Source organism: Colobus angolensis, unplaced genomic scaffold, assembly GCF_000951035.1.
Source record: "Colobus angolensis palliatus isolate OR3802 unplaced genomic scaffold, Cang.pa_1.0 Scaffold46, whole genome shotgun sequence".
NCBI lineage: Eukaryota > Metazoa > Chordata > Mammalia > Primates > Cercopithecidae > Colobus > Colobus angolensis.
Window position 1 is genome coordinate 12,860,223 of NW_012118043.1, and position 20,201 is coordinate 12,880,423.

General features: G+C 49.2%; 1 protein-coding gene across 1 annotated transcript in view; it reads left to right on the forward strand.

Annotated features, from left to right (window-relative positions):
• SLCO2A1 (solute carrier organic anion transporter family, member 2A1) overlaps positions 1–20,201 on the forward strand; it is an 88,232-nt gene that overhangs the window by 37,070 nt on the left and 30,961 nt on the right. The window contains exons 2-3 of the mRNA XM_011958195.1: positions 3,406–3,543; positions 9,189–9,351. Coding sequence (XP_011813585.1) covers positions 3,406–3,543; positions 9,189–9,351 — 301 coding nt within the window. The remainder of the gene's footprint in view (positions 1–3,405; positions 3,544–9,188; positions 9,352–20,201) is intronic.

The following is a 20,201-nucleotide window of genomic DNA, read 5'->3' on the forward strand; positions in this document are numbered from 1 at the left end:
AACTGAGCTCCATGCTGGGCCCCACGCTGCTCCTGAAGGGCAGGGTAAGTTATTCAGTCAAAGAAGGGGAAGATTGTGAGCAAAGGCATTGACACAGTGCCTCTGGGGAACTCCGAGAGTGTGACCTTGATGTGTTTGAAGGGCAAGGTGGCAGCAGGTGCTACAGCTGTCTAATGCTGCATACCAGAACAATCCAAAACTTAGTGCTTAAAACAATGGCCACATTTAGGTTGCTGACAAATCTTGACAAATCTGCAATCTGTACAGGGCTCTTTGGGGATAGCTCATTTCTGCTTTGCTTGGCATCGAGGGCTGGGGCTGGAATCATCTGAAGGCTGGCTCAGTAACATGTCTGGCGGCTGACGCTGGCTGAAGACCAAAATCTGAACCGGAGTTATCAGTGAAACATTAACATGTGGCCTCACCACGAGCAAGGAAGACTGGGCTTCCCTACAGTGTACTCAGGGTACTCAGGGTCCTCAGGGTCCCAGGGGAGAAGAGCCCAGGGTACTCAGTGTCCCAGGGGAGAAGAGCCAGCCAGATTCTTTGTCCACTTTTAGGACCAGCCTCGGAAGTTACATAGCATCACTTTTCTTCATTAGAAGCAAGGAGCTAAGATTGGCCCATATTCAGAGGGAGAGAACACAGACTCCACCCCTCGAGGGAGTGTCACTGTAAGAGGTGTATGTGGATGGCAGAGATTGGTGTGGCCATCTTTGCAAAATACAATCAGTCTCAGCAGAAAATACGGAGGCAGGCTGGGTCCAGGACTGTAGCATCTTGGCTATCACTCCTAGAGTGTTGGTTTTTACCTTACAGAAAGTGGGGCGCCAGTGAGAGAGGCTAATTCAGGCATGACCTGCTCATGATTGTGCTGGAGAAAGCTCCTTCTGGGGTGATGTAGTGGAAGATTTGAGAGGGGTAGGCAGGGGACCTGTGAGAGGCTGTTGTGGTGATCTGAGGAGCGATGGTGAGGGCTTGAGTCAAGGCTTACACCTGGAGAGGAGGCAGGGCTCCAATGTGGGAGACACCAAGAAGAGACCACAGGGCTCAGGGAGGGGGCAAACGCCAGAGGGTGAGGAGGAGGGACATCAAGAAGGAGTATTGGTTTCTGGCTTGGGAAACTGAGTGAAGGTGATGGGGAATGAAGGAAAAAGGGGAGCAGTTTATGGGGGAAGATGATGAGTCCTATTTGGGAAGTGATTGGTTTGAGGGACCTACAAGTGTCCAGGTGGATACATCCATACATCCAGCAGACAGTGGGGTGGACCTGCTTGCAAAGCTCTGGGGAAAGTTCTGGGTGAAGACCTGAGATTGGAGGCCATCATCCTATGGCAAATGGGATTGCCTATGAGTAGGTGCAGAATGGATTGTGTCCAGAGAAGGGGTCTAGAGGCAGACTTTGGGGGCATTACTCTTTAGGAAGTGGTTAGAGGAGGAGGATCTGGCAAGACATCTGAAGTCAAATTGTCTCTTTCCTAGGTCTGGCCTGGACCAGGGAACAATCTGGGTTTGAGTGAGCTTTGGTGCCCTGTTTCCATGGAAAATGACAGGATGTTGACAAATCCTATCCCCATCACTGTCACTGTCCTGTGCTGCTTTCCTATAGCTTATAACCTATAATGTGGCTCTTGTCTTTCCTTCAACCTTATAGTGGCAATTCCTATGGATTAAGGAATTTCTATGATTGTTTTTCTTTTTTTTTTTTTTGAGACAGAGTCTCGCTCTGTCGCCCAGGGTGGAGTGCAGTGGCACAATCTCAGCTCACTGCAACATCCACCTCCAGGGTTCAAGCGATTCTCCTGCCTCAGCCTCCTGAGTAGCTGGTATTACAAACATGTGCCACCACACCTGGTTAATTTTTGTATTTTTAGTAGCGACGGGGTTTCACCATGTTGGTCAGGCTGGTCTTGAACTCCTGACCTCGTAATCTGCCCGCTTCAGCCTCCCAAATTGCTGGGATTACAGGCGTGAGCCACCACGCCCGGCCTTGCTTTTCTTTTTCTAATCTTTCACATCTTACCCTTTACACAGATGGTCAGAGCCAGAAAGAGTCCTCTAGCCCACTGCCTGGAAACCATGTTACCCCCCAGACTCTGCTGGTAGAAGTTTCCCAAACAATGCATTTGTGGCTTCACTCCTGGTGATTTTGATTCAGTAGGTCTGAGCTTGGGCCTAGCCGCTATATTTCAAAGGCACTCCCACCTCCTCATCCATGTGATTTTGAATCAAAGCTGAGTTATGAACCACTGACTTAGCCCAGTTACCTCACAGTTGGGAAAACCCAGGGCACAGAAGGGAGAAAAGCATACCCAAGCCCAGATTTTTCCCTGGTCCAGGTCAGACCTAGGAAAGAGGCAATTTGAGCTCTGATGCCTCTCCAGATCCTCCTCCTCTGACCATTCCCTAAAGACTAATGCCCCCCAAACTCTGTCTCTAGACAGAGACATGACCCTTTCTGGCTAAGCTTGCTCTGTTGAGTGAGAGGCAGGTCCAGACCTGGTCCACGCCAAGCATCAGGTGACTAGCACAACAGCTGAGAACCTGGGAGAGCCCAGAGCTCAGCCTGCAGCCAAATGGGGACATCATGAAACCCTTCTCCTACCCTCCCTGATGTGTTATCTGTCCCCATCCACCATGGAACTCCCGTTTACTCAGTACCTTGGGACCAGGTATGAGGCCAGGTGAGATACGGAGATAAATGGCCTCAGTCCCTTCCCGGGGGCCTTGATCATCTATTAAGCAGGCAGCAAGCACAGTCAGTCACAGACATTCCTGATGAGAGGCCAAGATAGTCCTGATAAGAGATGAGGACGTGGATGGGGACATTCATTCAAACCAGGTGCTTTGGGGATTGCGTTATGGTGCCTTACTGGAGGCATTAGAGGTGGGCCTTGGAGGACAGGTGTGGGGAATGGAAGACAAGTCAAGAGAGATGGATCCACGTGACTCAGGCTTGTTTATCTCCCAAGAGCGGTCTGAATTGGATGGGGAGTGGCCTTCAGCCCTCACAGGGCACAGGAGGAGGGCAGACGTGCAGCCTGGGGAGCACTGTGGTACTGCTGGGGAATAATCCAAGATGCTCAGCTGAGCAGTTAGGCCCTTCCCTTGGGGATGAGTCCCCAACCCTGTCATATCTTCAACACCCTGTGGTTTCACTGGGCCACATATCACAAGAGTGATGAGAATGCAGTAATAACAGGAATGGCTAGCACTTTTGGAGTGCTTCCTGCAGGGTGCAGCACAATGTTGCAATGATGACATTTCATCCTGGAGACCCTGGGAAGTGAGTGCTCCTGGAGGCGAGGAAACAGAGGTCAGCCTGCTGGGGCCCCTAACAGATAGCTGGGAGGGCACCAGGGCTTGTCGTCCAGAGGCCTCACATGCCCATCACTCTTCCCCCAGGTGTTTGTGCTGTGCCAAGGCCTCCTGCAGCTCTGCCAACTCCTGTACAGCGCCTACTTCAAGAGCAGCCTTACCACCATCGAGAAGCGCTTTGGGCTCTCCAGTTCTTCATCGGGTCTCATTTCCAGCCTGAATGAGGTAAGCAGGAGGTTCTGGTCCATCAGACCCCACTTGTGCACCACCCTGACCACAGGATCCAGGAGAAGCAGAGGAAAAGGGGACTGAGATGTGCACATAGGTGCAATGTCTCTTTCTGCCAGGTAACAGCAAATGAAACAGCAAAGATCCAGTGGGTGCAGTAAGAGCAGCTAGATTTCCTGAGACCTGACTTGTGCCAGGTACTGAGCTGAGAGCCTCCCACGCCTGACCTGGGGGCCTCTTCATGGCAGCCTTCCCAGCAGGTATTCTGTTCAGATAAGAATACTGAGGCTCAGGAGTACAAGTGACTTGCTCCAGGTGTGCAGGGCTGTCTGCCCTCAAACTGTGCTTCTAATTGAGTTCTGTGCACTCTGCCAGCCTGTGGGGCCCCTGCTCCATATGTAGTCCAGGGAGGATAAGCTCCAGGCATTCAGGTGGGTCAGCAGCCCTGGGACCAGGCGTCTCCTGTCTTATGAGGGCCACAAGAGCCAGAGGTCTTAATGGCCTTGACTCCCATATGAGATCAGAGCTCTACGGCCTTCTAGCATTTCCCACCATCCCTCAGTGACTGCATATTAAAGTTAGAGGAAGACAGGGTGGACCGAGAAGCCAGAGGAGGTAAGAGGTCAGAGGGCAGGGCCTGCCAGGAGCCACTGGAAGCTGGGGAGAGAGAGTGAGCGGAGGCAGCAGAACCCCTTCATCCTGTCTCCACAGTCTAGAGACAGGGCTCCTGGGCTGGCTTCCATCTTCTCCCCAGGGCCACTCTTCCTGGATGGAGGCAGGCAGTGGTCCCTTCCCCAGAGCTGGTTGCTCCTCTGGAGCGTCATGAGGTCTTGCCTTGACTTAGTGAAATTCAAGTTGTTGCTGTCACTTAGAGCCTGCGCCCCTGTCGCGTGGCATCTTCTGGCCGAAACAGAACTGTAAAAGAAGGCAGATATCTCCTCTCCTCAGCCTTCTCCTGCTGGAACAAGGCTTTCTCTTTCACCCCTGCCCGTTCCTTGATGGTTCACATAGCAGTGACCCCAGGACCACTTTCCTGTGCCAGTCCCTTCTACAGTCCTAGGAGGGAGGTGCTCTTCACAGTCACGTTTCTCAGACAAGGAACCCTGCATCAGAAAGCCTGAGTACTCCGCCCAGGTCAGCCCCGTCATGTGCATGGTGCAGCCAGGGTCTGAGCCCAGGGCTGTCTGAGGGCTGCATGCTAAGGCCTCCTCTGTGAATCCCTGTCTTCTCTACCGCACCTCCAGTCTCTTGCTCACAAGCACTGCTCCAGCCAGTCTCAACCTCCACAAACGTTGCTGGAATCTTTATTGGTGTCCCTCGCTTCATGGCTCCCCGCTCACCATGGGCTCTTTCCTCACACATATGACATGCACGCACATATACACGCACAGTCCTGCAGCCTGTCTAAGTCATCCCTGCTGGCCTGAGACCTCTTCCTCTGAGCTTCCAGGTCCATGTGTGTGCCTTCCCTGCTTTCTGTGCCAGGTGCGTGTCTGTGTACCAGTCTGTGTGTGGGCCTTGTCTCTGTCTGTCTGCTTGTATTGCTATCCTGAGCTTCCTGGTGATGCCTGGTGACTAGGTCTGCCTGACTGTGTGGTTGCCTCCTCCCCCAGGACAGCACCCTGGTGTCCCTGCCCTGCGTTCACACAGAATGACCCTCATCGATGTTGACCTGTGACTTTGGCAATGCCCCTGGCACATGTTGTCCTCACTCATGATGGACATCAGGAAAAACAAATGTCTGACATTTGCGTCACTACGGTCCTGTTCCATGGCCATGGCAGGCATCACTAATTACCCATGTCCCTTTCCTGCTGAGTTCATGCACAGCCTCAGAATCCTTCTCAACACAGTATTCTGAGTCCTGCTACCAATCAAAGTCAGAGCTGGCATATGAGGCGAATATTCTCTTTCACCTCAGCCCAGGTGGTAGCCAAATCTGTGATCTCCCATGGTTAAATTTTTGTTAAATGTTGACCCTATGCTTGGAACAAAAATGTGGGCCCAGAAACAACTGGATTCCTCAATGGGCTGAGAGTAGCTAGCTAGGACTTGTAGCAGGATCTGCTTAAGACAGGAGGTTGATTAGGCAATGAAAGAGCTTACTATTTTCCCAGGGATAGAGTTCAATCAAAAAATAAAAATAATTCATCCATTAACATCTTTCCCAGTCTCAGATGAACTTTTCAAGAACCTGACTTCGGCTCATGCCTGTGGGCATGATTTGAAGCAAATATCATCAGATAGTTCATTCCTCTGACCTTATAACCCTCTGTGTGTGTGTGTGTGTGTGTATCTGTGTCTGTGTATGTTTGAGTATTTGTGTGCAACTCTGTATGTGTCTGCCTGTGTACAGTATATGCGTGAAGCATGGGGGGATGTGAGAAGAGAGCCTGGCCTGGTGCAAGGTGAAGGTGAGGCTATCTGGGTCATGGAGTGTGCAGCGAACCTCCAGGAAGCATGAACCTGCAGTCTGTGGCTCCCAGTCTCAGAGAGCCTTCTGTGGGCCCAGGAGTTGATATGAAGCCTTTGATGGGCTGGGCGTAAAAGGCCAGCAGCAGGAGGAGGAACTTAGTTAACAAGAGAAGACATGGAGCAACTTGGCTTGAAGCAGCAGCTTCTCTTGTCCACTACGAAAGGCCAGGGCTGAGCCCTAGAGGCTCCCTGCCCTTCATGCTGCCCACCAGTGGCCCCTACTCCCCTTTGGTTTGAGACGTTGAAGGGCAGGGGCATGTCACAATGGGCGTTGTAACAGCTTTCAAAGAGTCTCACAGCAAGTCCATGGTAGTGTTTCAGGGACTGCTCAAGGGCTGAGGAGACTGAAGTCTTGAGGCCCTTTTCTCAGCCAGAACAGCTGCATTTGGGGGGTTTGTTTTATATTAGGGAAAAACAGTTTTTTCAAAGGAACTCTGTGGCTGAAGACAAGTTTGAGAACAAGATCTTAAGCCAGCATTCGCCATAACACCTGTGGAGGTTCAGCTTCCCACAGAGAAACAAGTGCAGGCCCCTTGAGAGTGCAGAAGAGCTTCTCCTCTGTCCCTCCTCCCTGAGAGCCCCTTTGGGGTCCTCCACCCACCCTCACCCAAGCCTTCTAAAGTCAGCCACAGTCAGCATAGCTGATATGATCTGGCATTTACAATCATTTTATGAAAAGCAATAGGGAAATAAGAAGGAAATAAACAAAATCTAGGAAGCAGAAGAATCAAACTCTCTTTCCAGGTGTGGGCTTCAGGATGTCCTAGATCCACCTTTGGCAGGGACTGCCCCTCATACACCTTCACACTCCCTTTCTCTGTAGATGATAAACCATCTCACTCTTGGCCATGCCGGAGGGGTCTCCCGGGCAACTATGTCCTCCTCCAGAAAACGTCTACCATTTACTCATTCATTCATTTCTTCAACAATATTTAACAAGCACCAAGTATGTGTTAGGCACTGTTAGGTGCTGGGGAAACAGGAATGAACAGACAAAAATCTCTGCTCATATATCATTCTAAGGATAAATATAATATTTATGGAAATAAAACATACTGTTGATCAGGTTATGATGAGTGCAATGAAGACAGAGAAAGCCACAGATGGGAAAAGGTACACGGTGCCACAGTGGTGGGGATGTGGGTGTATTTTAAATGAAGAGGTCAAAGAAGGGCTTTCATGAGATGATTCAATCTGAGCAGAGGCCTGAATCTGGTTGATAAGAACTGAGTCCTAAGGACCTAAAGTCAGAAGGAGCAGCAATAACCAAAGGGGGCTGGGGGAATGCCTTTGTTCTTTGGTGTGGCCAAAGAACAGCTGGGGGCAGTGTGGTTGGATAGAGGGAGGGAGAGGAGCAGAAGAGCGCAGACCTGAGAGGTGACCGGGGACAGGCTGTGTAGGGCTCAGAGGCTCTGGGACAGCCTTTGCCTTTTAACACTGGAGGGTTTGAGCTGAGGGAACATGGTCTGATACTTCAGCTGGACCCCTCTGGCTGCTGGGTGGAGAACGAACAGTAGCAGGACATGGATGGAGGCAGGGTCCCATTAGGAGGCTGCCACAGTAATTCAGACAGGATTGGAGGTTGAGGAGTCACTGATTTCCAGGTGGCTATGGAAAGTCCTGCCAAGGGGATTTGCTGATGGATTACATATGAGTGTGAGAGAAGTCAAGATGATGTTCGAGTGTTTTGTGTGAGCCACTGGGAGGATGGAGGTGCCATTTACTGAGACAAGGAGAACCAGGACAGGGGACTGGGGTTTTGGAGGGAGGAAGAGGAGTGAGAGTTTAGATGAACTGAGACTATGGGACTTAGAAGCACACACAGCATAAATAGCCATGGAACTGGACACACTTAGGGGCAGAGCTCTGGGCCCAATGTTGAGAGTCCAGGCAGATAAAGAGGAATAAACCAAGAAGACCGAGAAGGAGCAGACAGGAGAAGGGAAGCAGGAGAGGATGGTGTCATGGGAACTCTGAAGGAAGTGTTTCAGGAAAAAAGAAATGGTCAACTGAGTCAAATGGAACTGAGCATTGACCAGCACATTTGCCAATGAGGCCACTGGAGACCTTAGTGACAGCCGTGTTCTGAGGCTCTAGCCTCTGTTTCCTGACACAGGAGCACCTGTTTCTCCAGCCAGGAGGAAACTGGGGTGTAACAAGACAGGGCTATGGCTACAGATTTACAGAGCTCCTCCAGTCCAGGTGAACTGTGCTCTGAGGAGAGGACCATCTTTGGTGGAGACATGGTCAGAAGGCCTGGCAACATCCCCTTACCATTGAAGACCTTACTCCCCATGCTGGAGCCTTCAGTTCCCTTTCCTGGTTCAGGATAGGGCTCAGAGAGCACATTTTCCAGGGAGCACCAGGAGCATGGAGTTACCCATGTTTCCAGCTGGAAGGGCCTTGGGGTGCTCTAGTTCTTATCCTTCATTTCACAGAATTGAAAACAAACCAAGGCAGGGGAAGGGGCAGGATAGTAGCAGAGCTGCTTGGGCAGAAATCCTCCTCTCCAAGAGGTGACAGACAACTCTAGTTAAGCCTTGGTGTTTTAGAGTCAGGCAAGACTGGTTCAAGCCACTCCCTAACCTCATGGTCATGGGCATGTTACTTAATATTCTGAGCCCCAGTTTTGTCAGGTAAAATGAGAATTGTTTCATGATTAAATGAGATAAGCATGTTGCTTGCTTGTTATTCTGGCCACCAAGCCAGGGTCCTTGGGTCCTTTAATTTGTACCTAATTAAACTTGGGATTTTGCCTAAACTTTAGGTACAAACTCTCAAGTTTAATTAGGGAACATGTTTTATTCCTAGGAGCCAGCCAGGATTGGAGGTTTCTTTGGCTTTTTCCCAAAAAGGTTTGATTCTAAGATGGTTAAAGTTTAGGTTTTGAGCTTTTCATAATCTTCAGATACTTCCTTTGGTCTGGTCTAGAAGAGGGAGACCCAGAAGGGTTTCTGATAACAGAGGGAAAACCAAAATTGCTTATGCTTGCCCCCTTGTGAAGCTCTCTGGGAAAAGCTGACACTGTAACTCTGCCTGGGCCCCAGCTGACACGGGGCAGCCCCCTCCCTCTCCAGTTTTCCTGGATAAGATATGGTCAGGTCTTCTCTGTGGGTGGGTGAGGACAGGGCCTCTTGTCTCACTCAGCCTTTCTGCTCTCTTCTCAGATCAGCAATGCCATCCTCATCATCTTTGTCAGCTACTTTGGCAGCCGGGTGCACCGTCCACGTCTGATTGGCATCGGGGGTCTCTTCCTGGCTGCAGGTGCCTTCATCCTCACCCTCCCACACTTCCTCTCCGAGCCCTACCAGTACACCTTGGCCAGCACTGGTGAGTGGCCTCCAACCCCTGCCTCAAGGGGGTAAGGAATGGGTGAACATCTCACAAAATTAGTGGGGATACTCCTAGGGCAGTGGATACCACTCCAGGAAGAGGACATATGAAGCTCAGAATATACTGAAGTATGTAGAGCTATGGAGCAGCTGAACTCTGGTTTGTTCAGGAAAGTGTGCAGTGCATGGCTCACCTCCTGCTGTGATTCCCTGTGCTTTATGCTAGGAGTGACCCAAACTCTACCTCCCGAGGGTCACTGTGAGCAGTTTCTGCAATGGGGCTTGGCAGGAGGAGGGTCAAAGCATTAATCATTATGAAGTCTGTGGATTTTGTCCACTTTTAATTGTAGCACTTTGTGACATTTGTACATTCTTCTGTCCTTAGGTGACAGTGCACTTGTACGATGATCTCATTTGATCATATTTACTATGTTGAGTTTGCCAATCCATGAACATAGGATGCCCACTATTACCCTTATATTTAACATTGACATATGATTTAACAACCACTGAAGTTCATGAATGTCTCTATTCTCCAAGAGAGCAAAATAAGGATCCTAGATGCTTTTTTGCCCACCATCCTCTCTCATTTTCTACTTGTTGTTGACCCATATTTTTGTTCTACCTGTCTTTAACCTCCCCACAGTGGTCATTATTATAAATTGTTACTATTCTGTTATTTATAAATAAGTGAGTGGTTATTTATGTACTCACAAGTTTACTGGTTTCTTTGTTCACCATTGATTGCTTCTTGCATTTCACCCATGCTGTTGATTATTTCTTTTTCCTGAAGGATATCCTTTAGTGTTACTTTCAGTAGGCCTATGAGTAAGAAAATCTCTAAGTCTTTGTCTGAAAACACCTCTATTTTACCCTTGCTCTTGAATTACAGTTTAGCTACAAACAAGATTTTAAATCAATGATTATTTCTTCTCAACACTTTGAAGGTACCATGGCTCTATCTTCTGGTGTTGGGACTTTTCCATTAGTCTAATTGTCATAACTTCTTAGGTATCCTGTTTTTTCTCTAGTTCTATTTAATATTTGTTCTTTTCTTTGTTGTTCTGTATGTCTACCATAAGGTATCTGAGTATGGCTTAATTTTCACTTATCTGTTAGAAAGTTTGATATGCTATTTCTTTTGAAAATTAGAGTTTTTCTTTAATTTTGAAAAATTTTCAGCCAAAAACATTCCTGATATTGCACACCCCTATTTTCTTCATCCTTTTTTCTAGAACTCCTTTTACATATGGCTTCACATTTTCATTTCTGGCCTCCTTGTCTCTTAACCTGTCTTTCATAGTTTTCAGGGCTTTATGCTGCATCCTGGGTGATTTCCTTAAAGTATGACTTTCTGTTCACTTAGTCTCTCTCCAGCTTTGTTCATTGGTGTCAGACCCATTTTTGACATTATAAATTTTAATGGCACTACATATTTTGCTAATTCCTAAAGTTCTTGTAATAGTTGTTCAAATCTGTCTGCCCTGTTGACACAGTTTATTGGTGTTTCCTTAAGATTTCTTTTGTATTGTTATTGATGTCTTCATTTATTTTAAATATATTTATATTATACTCTTTTTCAGATCGTTCTGTTAGCTCAAGTTTTAAGAATGCTAATTCTCCTATTGTTTTATGTCTGCTTGCTCTTGTTCATGGTGGATTACCTCCTTATGTTTGACCATGAGCCGTTTGCAGGGGCTTTTTTTTCCTTGTAGAAACTATATGTGGACTAGGGTTAGGAAATAGCCCTACAGAGTGGTTTGGCATTTACATTTACTCAGCACCCAGGACAATCACTGCTTTGGAACTAATTTTATGTTAATGTGTAGACTTAGGATGAATTTGCACTTGTTTTAAGGACTGTGGAAAGTGGCTGTGGTTTTGTGATGCACATTGGTGAGAGGACTAGTTCATATATACTCACCCTTAGTCCACTGTATTGGAGTTGAGGTTAAATGAGCCACTCAGGGAGGTGCTGAGGGAATAATTGATTCTGGTTTGCTTAGAAAACAGGCTATTTTTTTCATTCAGATATGTAGACCAGGTTAAAGAGATGAACCACTTAGAATAATAGAGGGCATCCCTTAAGATTGTGAGGCCAATGATGGAGAGAACGAAGTGCCTGGGACAGGAAAAGAATAGGGCAAGAACGGGGGTGTCTAATGATGAAATGTCTCCTGGGTTCTGGTCATAGAACTCTTTCCCCCACCTCTTTATAAATCGCCAGTGAACTGGTCATTTCTCATAAATGTATGAACTCTGTGGGGCTGAATCCTGCTTCAAGTGGGCAGAGGATGAGGACAGATACGAGCCCCAGGGTCCTGCCATACACTTTCTCCCCCTTGGTCTAATAAGAGCTTGAGACCAGCTCTGAAGCGAGTCAGGAGTTGCTGGCCATCTTCTTGGAGAGCAGTGTGGCCAGGCTGGCTGCACTGTTTTCTTTCCAGAGCCACAATCCCTGCCCTTCCTCATCACGTGAAGACTGGGATAATGAAATCAGCAAGGGAGCCTGGGGCACTGGGGCCAGGCAGAGGGGAGGGCCTCCTGCCAGGCACCACACATCGTGGCCTGCTCAGCCTGGCAAGTCGGCTCCCACAGCTGGGCCCACATCCCAGTGGCATTTGCCTCACACTGAGCAGCCACGGGAGACTGGTTAGGATGGCTTCACTCTGCTCCTTGTTAGGAATAATCAGTGAGTTTGGGTTCAACCCACCATGACCCTCTCAGCTCAGAAGGAAACACTGTGCCGTTCCAGCCTTGACCTCAGTGCTCTAAGCCAAAATCTTCTGATAGAGGTCAGAAGTGCTCTGAAAAGACCACAGCTTGCCTCTCAGAGCTTCAGGCGGCACCATAGGCCAGAAAAGTGGGCTATTTTGTAGTTTTTGTTCATTGGTGCAAATTCTAATTGCAACAATAGGGCACTAGTCTCCCTCAGTCTGGCTGGGATAGAAGCAGACGCTGGAAGTGCTGAGAGCTGAGCTACCTTCGGGTATCTTCTTGGTGCCAGGGGGTGGGATGAGGAGGACTTTGGCCCAGGAACCTCATCCATGCAATCTAGCTGGGGCTGCAGCTGCACACTGGATACCAGTGCACCACGTGAGTGTGCTATGCTAATATGTGCAAATAAAAATATTTATAAAGTCTTACTTCATAGGAATAGCTTAAAATGTGACTCCTACTTCAAATGTATTCATATGGGAATTTTAGTTTTGAATCATGCAAGGTCATCAGGAATAAATGCATTTCATTAAATGTACCACTCTGAGTGGGAGTGTGAATCTGAATCGTCTACTGGAACCCGGCAGTCCTCAGTCTGAATCTGGGCTTTGGGACTCCCAAGTGGGCTCGAGCCACTTCCTCCCTGCTCTGAGTTTCAGTTTATCCCTGAGTGTCTATTTTATAGCCCTCGTAGGGCTGCAGGGGCTGAGAAGATGCATGTTCACAATTTAGCCCGTTGGCTGTCACATGCAGTAATCACTGAGTGGTGGCTCTTGTCCCCACAGTGGTAGGGACAATACATATGTGATGTTGTATAAACTAGTAGACTCTCTGGATCCCAAAGGAGAAAGCACCTTACTTCCTGTGAAGAGTGTGACCCCTTATGGGCTGGGTGGCCTGGGGGCATCTGAAGGCAGCTTCTTTCTGATCTACATCATAGGTCCTTTGCTCTGTTCTGGAACAGGGCGCCTCCCTTGGCACAGTCCCTGCTGCATCCTCACATGTGAGTCCTTAGGATTTCTGTTGGTGGAAGCTTAGGTTGCCGTTGTGCTCTCTTCCCAGATTCTCGTGTTGGTGCCTCCTGCTGTGATGGGTGGACATGCCCCCCACCCCACCTCCATATGGACTTCAACATTTGAATCCTAGCTCAGTCACTTACCTGCCAAGTCTTCTTAGGCAAGCTCCCTCACCTTTCTGAACTTTAGTTTCCTTATCTATAAAATGGGAGCAAGAATACCTTGACTTTCAGTGTGTTCTGAGAGTAAAATTAAAATGAAATAAGCCAGATATGCTGTAATCCCATCACTTCTGGAGGCTGAGTCAGGAAGATTGCTTGAGACCAAGAGTTCGAGACCAGACTGGGCAACACAGTGAGACCCCATCTCTACAAAAAGTAAAATAAAAAATTAACCAGGCATGATAGCACATGCCTGTAGTCCCAGCTACTTGGGAGGCTGGAGTGGGAGGATCACTTGAGCCCAGAAGTTTGAGGCTGTAATGAGTTATGATCATTCTACTCCACTCCAGCCTGAACAGTAATCAAGGCTCTGTCACCAGGCTGGAATGAAGTGGTATGATCTCGGCTCACTGCAACCTCTGCCTCCTGGGCTCAAGCGATTCCCCTGCCTCAGCCTCCCGAGTAGCTGGGACTGCAGGTGCACACCACCAGGTCCAGCTAATTTTTTGTATTTTAGTAGAGACAGGGTTTCATTATGTTGGCCAGGTTGATCTCCAACTCCTGACCTTGTGATCCACCCGCCTCGGCCTCCCAGAGTGCTGGGATTATAGGCATGAGCCACTGCGCCCGGCCTGCTCAGCATATTTCTAATTGCCTGCCCTTGTTGTGGCATTTGAAATCTGTTATTCAGACCTATTACTTGTGTTGATTACTGATTCCTTCCTCTTGGAGTAAAGCTGCTCCAGAAATGAACATGGGAAATGAAGAGTAGCAATGTGTTTTAGGAAAAAAAAGTTAAAGAAGGGCTAAACATTTTGGGAATCACAGAGACCTTTAACAACTAATTGCTAATTCTTTTAAAGGCCATGAAGACATTTTTGGATATTTAGATTTTCTAAATGTCAGTGGGGTCCGGAAATGTGCCCTGGCGCCTGTAGAGAAAAGACGAGCTATCCAGCCAAAGCCTCTAAGACCATGTCTGCAAGGCGCAGAGAGGCTTTCCTCTATGGGAAACAGGCCAACGTGAGACCAGTCCTCCCAGGAGATAAGAGAAGGGGCTTCGGAAACCAGTGTCTGGTAGGACTAGGTGTAACCTGTGAACGATCCCTCAGCCAAGTCCAGAGGGAAGTCTGCCCACATGCAGACAATGGATGCCGCAGGCAGGAAGCTTCCTGGAGGTTAGGAGGGGTGGGGGATGACTGTATTTTTGGAGCAGACAAGAAAAAGAAAAAGAAGAGTCACTTTCCAGTCCTTTATTCATGAACTTGCCATCCCCAACCTGGGCTTGCACATCCCAAGGGTGTCCCTGGGAAAGAAGGTGGTGGGAAGGCACAGGGCGGGGGAGCCTCAGGATCCTGAGTGAGTTGGTCAGGACAGGGAGCTCAGCCTTTCCACAGTGAACACCCACCTATGGTGTGAGATGGGTGTGCTAGGAAGCCCTGGAGGAACAAGAGGGGCACCCATGGTTTGGGCAGCCTGAGTGTGTTTGTGGGTAATTGTGTAGAGGTGTGTATGTGAGGGAGGCGTGTCTATGAGGAGAAAGCTGAGTGTGGGGAGGAGGTGTGTGGGTGCAGAGGGGAGGTAGGCATATGTGGAGATGTTGGGGGTGTGTGGGGATGGGAAGGACTGGGGTAGGAGGCAGAGAAGAGTAAAGTATGAGGATGTGTGAGTGGAGTTGTGGGGTGAGGGTTGGGGTGTATGTGAAGGGGAAGGTGTGAGGGAAGAGGTGGTATGGGGGAAATGTGTGGAGGTGGGGTGAGATGCCTGTGATGGGGAAATGTGTGTGTATGTGTGGGGGTATGCAGGTGGCGTGGGGTGCCTGTGATGGGGAAGTATGTGTTCACATGTGTGTCGGGGTATGGAGGTGGGGTGGGGTGCCTGTGAGGCGGAAGTGTGTGTTCATGTGTGTGGGGGGTATGGAGGTGGGGTGGGGTGCCTGTGAGGTGGAAGCGTGTGTTCATGTGTGTGGGGGGTATGGAGGTGGGGTGGGTGCCTGTGAGGCAGAAGTGTGTGTTCATGTGTGTGGGGGGTATGGAGGTGGGGTGGGGTGCCTGTGAGGCGGAAGCGTGTGTTCATGTGTGTGGGGGGTGTGGAGGTGGGGTGGGTGCCTGTGAGGGGGAAGTGTGTGTTCATATGTGTAGGGGGTATGGAGGTGAGGTGGGGTGCCTGTAATGGGGAAGCAAGTGGGGTGGTAGGTGGTTGGAGGGTGGGGATGGGCAGATGTGCGAAGAAGGAGGAGAAAGGGTGTATGTGTTGGTGGAGGGCAGGGTGGACCATCCTAGTGGGAGTTGCACAACCTGGCCAGTGGATCTATTTAACTCAGAAAGAAAGATAAAATAAACAACAGAGAAAATCACAAAACACATGGGTGTTATTAACTCGACTGAGAGAAATAGAGCCCTGAATGGATGAGCAGAACAAAACTTAATGAGATTTGATGTGGAACATTTTTTAAATGCGTGGTGTAGGAAAGAATAGAAATAAACATGGAGAAATGATAGAAAACACTAGACTGTGGTGGAGAAGGCCCGGGAAAGAGCGAGGCTGGAAACTGGCGGCAGAGCTCTGCGCTCCATGGTGATGGCGCGGCAGCCTCTCTGAAGGCCTGAGCCTGAGCTGTGACATAAAAGTAGCTGACTCTGTCAGGCTTTTCTGTCATCTGTTTTTATGGGCAAGGCACAACTCCCCTTGGCTCGCCTGGAAACTGGACCCCTCGTTCTGCGTCTCTAGCACAGGCCTGGTGGAGACCTGAGTGTGGCCCCTCAGGCATGCCTGGTCATTTCCCTTGCTCAGGAATAAAGCTGAGTGACAGGTCTGCTTGGGGGAAGGGTCCCAGAGGCAAGCTGCAGCCTGCTCCACCGAGAGTCGCTTCTCTGGGAAGGCTGGCCCACCTACGGCAGGAGGATGACCTCGACCATGTCTTGGGCCCACCTACAGCAGGAGGATGACCTCCTTGGGAGTTAGTATCCAGGGTAAAAAGGAAAGCTGGCTACTGTTCCAGTGGCTTTGGACATCCTGGGAACAGTGCTGAGAATGAGGGAAAGCCCCACAGAAACGGGGAAATGTGGTTCAAAGAAACCATTGATCCTCCCTGCAAGATGCCTTGAGCTCCCCAAGCATCCCCAAGGGAGACAGGGAGGCACTTTCTGCTCTTCCTGCCACACTTAGTAGAGCTGTAGAGCTGGGACACTGACTGTGTGCACAGGCACCTCCTGTGGCCCTGAAGCCTTGAAATGGGAACCACTGGGCCCGCCTGAGCAGCGTACTAGCCACCAGGAGGTTGGAAACAACAAGGATAGTTTCTTTCTTTCAGGAACAAAAGGACTTCTCAGGATTGAGAGCTTGGACTGGACACAGTCAGAGAGGATGTGAGGCTCGGAAATCTAAAAGAGGGAAACAGCAAAGAGAAGGTAGCGTGACAGAGGACTGATGCACAAACCAGGACCTAAGGGGGCTGTCTGGTGCTCTGGAATGTTCTGGAGAGCCCCTTCCTGGCCTCTTCTTGGCCTGGGGCTGGAGTGTGGAGAGGTCTGAGCAAGGGACTCCATACTCCCCTCTCGTCGTTTTGTCTTGATGACACCTGCTTTTGTCTGTCTCATACATTGTGCTTCTCCAGAAGCACTGGTTGCAGAAAGATTTGGTGGTTGATGCGTTTGAACACCATGGGACTAGACCAGGGGTCAACAGACATTTTCTGTAAAGGGCCAGGTAGTGAATCTGTCAAACTTGTGAACCATGAGGTCTGTGCTGAAATTATTCAACTTTGCTGTAGCAGCACGAAAGTTCCCCTTCACAATAGATAAGCAAGTGGGCATAGTTGTGTCCGCATAGAACTTATTGATAGACACAGGCTGGGAACTAAACGCAGCCCACAGGTTGTGGTTTGCCAATCTCTGGACCAGACAGTTCCCTCTGCCAGGCCCACTACTGCTCTCGGGCATCTGGAGCTGAAGCCCAAGGATGGCGACTGCAAGGCTGCCTGGATGTGGACAGTCATGGCCCCTCCCTCTCTCCCGTGTCACTCATTTTCCTAGATTTCCCTGAATTCTGTCTTCCTATACTCTGCTCCATCAGGCCGAGGTCAGTCTTCTGGAACCATGCAGAACGAGCCCATCAGTTCACAGTGGTGGAAACAGCCATCGCATCGCCCAGAGCCTTTGCGTCCTGAGCTGCTGGCCTTCACTCTTCCCCACAAAATAAGGCTTCCAGCCCTCTAGGGGCCCAAGCTGCCTGAGCCCAGTGTGGTGCTGTCAGGGTGGTCTCCCTGGGAAGAAGACAGAGGGAGGCTCACATGTGAATCCGAGGGTCCTCCTCACAGGCTGGAATTGTGAACTTGTGGTCAAAACACCAGGGACTTGTCCCCATACATTGTGCCAAGCCAGGTATCACCCTTCCAACTGCTGACTAGCTGAAGTCCTTGAAGCTATGGTCCAGTTTCATATTTTCTCCCCATAGGAATCATTCTCCCTGGTTGGAGTCCCTCCTTATAGCCGTGGGTCTAATTTTGAGTTATCAGCCTTTGGACTGTCTTATCCTCCCAGCTTCGTGTCATCCACGTCATTCACACATTTGTAAGCAGTTTCCTTCTTTCTCCAAAGTCCGTGACGAGTGTTGAGTGGCATGCACTTAGAGCAGCTTCTTTCTGGGTGACGCTGGCCCACGGGCACCCGAGCCAGGCATGCTTTGAGCCAGTTTTCCCTGAGGTTTCCCCAGCCACGTGTCCCCATCTTGTCTAGCAGGATATCATGACAGGCTTTGTCAAAAGGCTTCTTCCAGTCAAGTAACACCATGTTATGGCTTCCTGCTAGGTCAGGAGCCCCATTAACAAAGGGAATGAGGTTGGTTTGGCAAGACTGGCTTTTGATGAGCTCATGTTGGCTCTGCTAACGTTTTTTTTTCCCCCCCTTCAAAGAGCTTCTCATCAGCTTACTGAATAAATCTGTGAATAATAAATTCTGCCTCACACCCATGGGGGTGGGGGAGTAGTAATTAAGCTCACATTTCTTTAAATGTTAAAGTTAAATGGCTCTGAGCTGCATCCTGCTCCCTCAGGTATGTCTTCCTTCCCTTCATCCACTAAAGAACCAGCTCTGATGATGAGCTGAACCAGGTGCTGGTGCCAGACCGTGTGCTGGGCCAGGGTGTGGGGGTGTGGGCAGTGGAAGAGAAAGCCCCTGGCCAGCAATATAGCGCCCTGCCTTGTTGGGCATGCACAGTGAGCCTACCGTCTTGTGCCCAGCTCATTCATGGCACAACCTCCTCAATACAAGTAGGCATTTTCCCTAGGGCCCCCTCTAGTGCCCAGGTGGTAGTATGGGAAGGGACATCCAGCCCCAGTCTCAGAACTAGTCTGAGAACCCAGTCTTGAGAGAGGAGCAGAGCAGTTCCTCCTTCCACTGCCCTGAGCTCCTTTTTCTCCACAGATGTGAACCTCTCCAAGCACACTCACTTGCCCTGTAACTACTTTATTATAATCCATCCATTGCTGGTGACCAGCATTGATCTTACTGGTATTTAGTTTCTGGACCCAGTTTCCAAGTTCTTAAAGGCCTGGGTGACATTGCCTGTCTCCAAGTTTCTCCCATTTCTCTTATCTATTTGAATTTCTCACAGTTACTCATCTCTTTGGATGAAAATCGATCTCATCACATAATCACTATGTCCCAGGTTATAATAAACTCATTATTTTTAATTCTCATAAAAATATTGTAAGATAGGTATTCTATCTGTTTTGAAGATGAGGACACTGAGGTTCATTCCGACAGGCCTCTGACTATCAAGTAGTAGAGCCAAGATTGGAACTTGCTCTGTCTGGCTTCAAGGTGCGAATTTCTTCCATTGCCCCACAATGTGCCCCAGACTGTCAATGTCAACTCTTTTTTTTTCCACTGGGGCAGAAGACTATGTTCTCCCAGTTTTCCAAGATGAAACTGAGTGCATTTGCCCATAGGAATTATTTTATAAATGGAGGCTTAGTTTAGCTGGAATAGAACATATGTTATTACTGGAGCATTATGGATTAACTAGGCTTTGTGAACTACACTGGAAACCCAATCATTTCTGATTTGCAAACAACCCAATTTACAATCGACTTTGAGATCGCAGATCATGAGTAAGTTTGGGACAGCCTGTTCCAAGCCTGCTGGTAGGTGTTGCCAGAGTTTCGGGAGGAACTGTAGAGTAGCTGAATTTAGGAGATGAGGAAATAAGTCCTTCGGAGTGGAACATTCTGAATGAGGTTCCAGGAGTTGTGCTGATAGCTTAAGGGCTTGGCACCTTGGCCATGCTTCCAGATAACTCTCTGGAAACACGCCTGCCTTTCTCTGTTGTTCTCTTACGGATTGCTTCTGAAGTTTGGGACTTGCTAACCTCTTCCCCATTTGACCCTGTTCACCCACACACTCCCAGATGACAGCCATGTCTCCTTCTGAGCAGGGAGCGGATAGATGGCTCTTAAGAGCCGTGGCTTGAAGGAGCCCTCCTCTTTGCTGCCAGAAGTCTCTTCTCTTTGCTTTACTAGAATGATGAGAATGACTAGTCAAAGGAAAGCCCCACTTGCCATGGCATTCTCATGTTGCTTGGTCCTCCTAGGGTCCTCTCCCTACCCCAGCTCTAGACCTTGGTGCAAAACCTCTTACTATTCCCTTGACAGCTAGAAGGCTGGCTTCAGCCTGGCCATTCCGAGGGGTGGGACGGAGTGCTGAAACATGTGGCCTTGAACAGCGGAATGGCTAGACCTTGGCCTGCCCCAGATCTGCCCCATCTCTGGAGGTCCCTTTCTAGGGAAGTAGACCTTCCTGACAGAGACTCCTACATTTCTAAAACTGCTGAGGGTCCAGAATTTAGAACTGAAATTCTGCATATTTAAATGGTAGGGTGAGTCAGAGGGTTGACTCACGTGCTGATGGGGTGGGGCTGGGGGAGCTGAAGGAGGGGAGAGGTCCGGCCTGTTT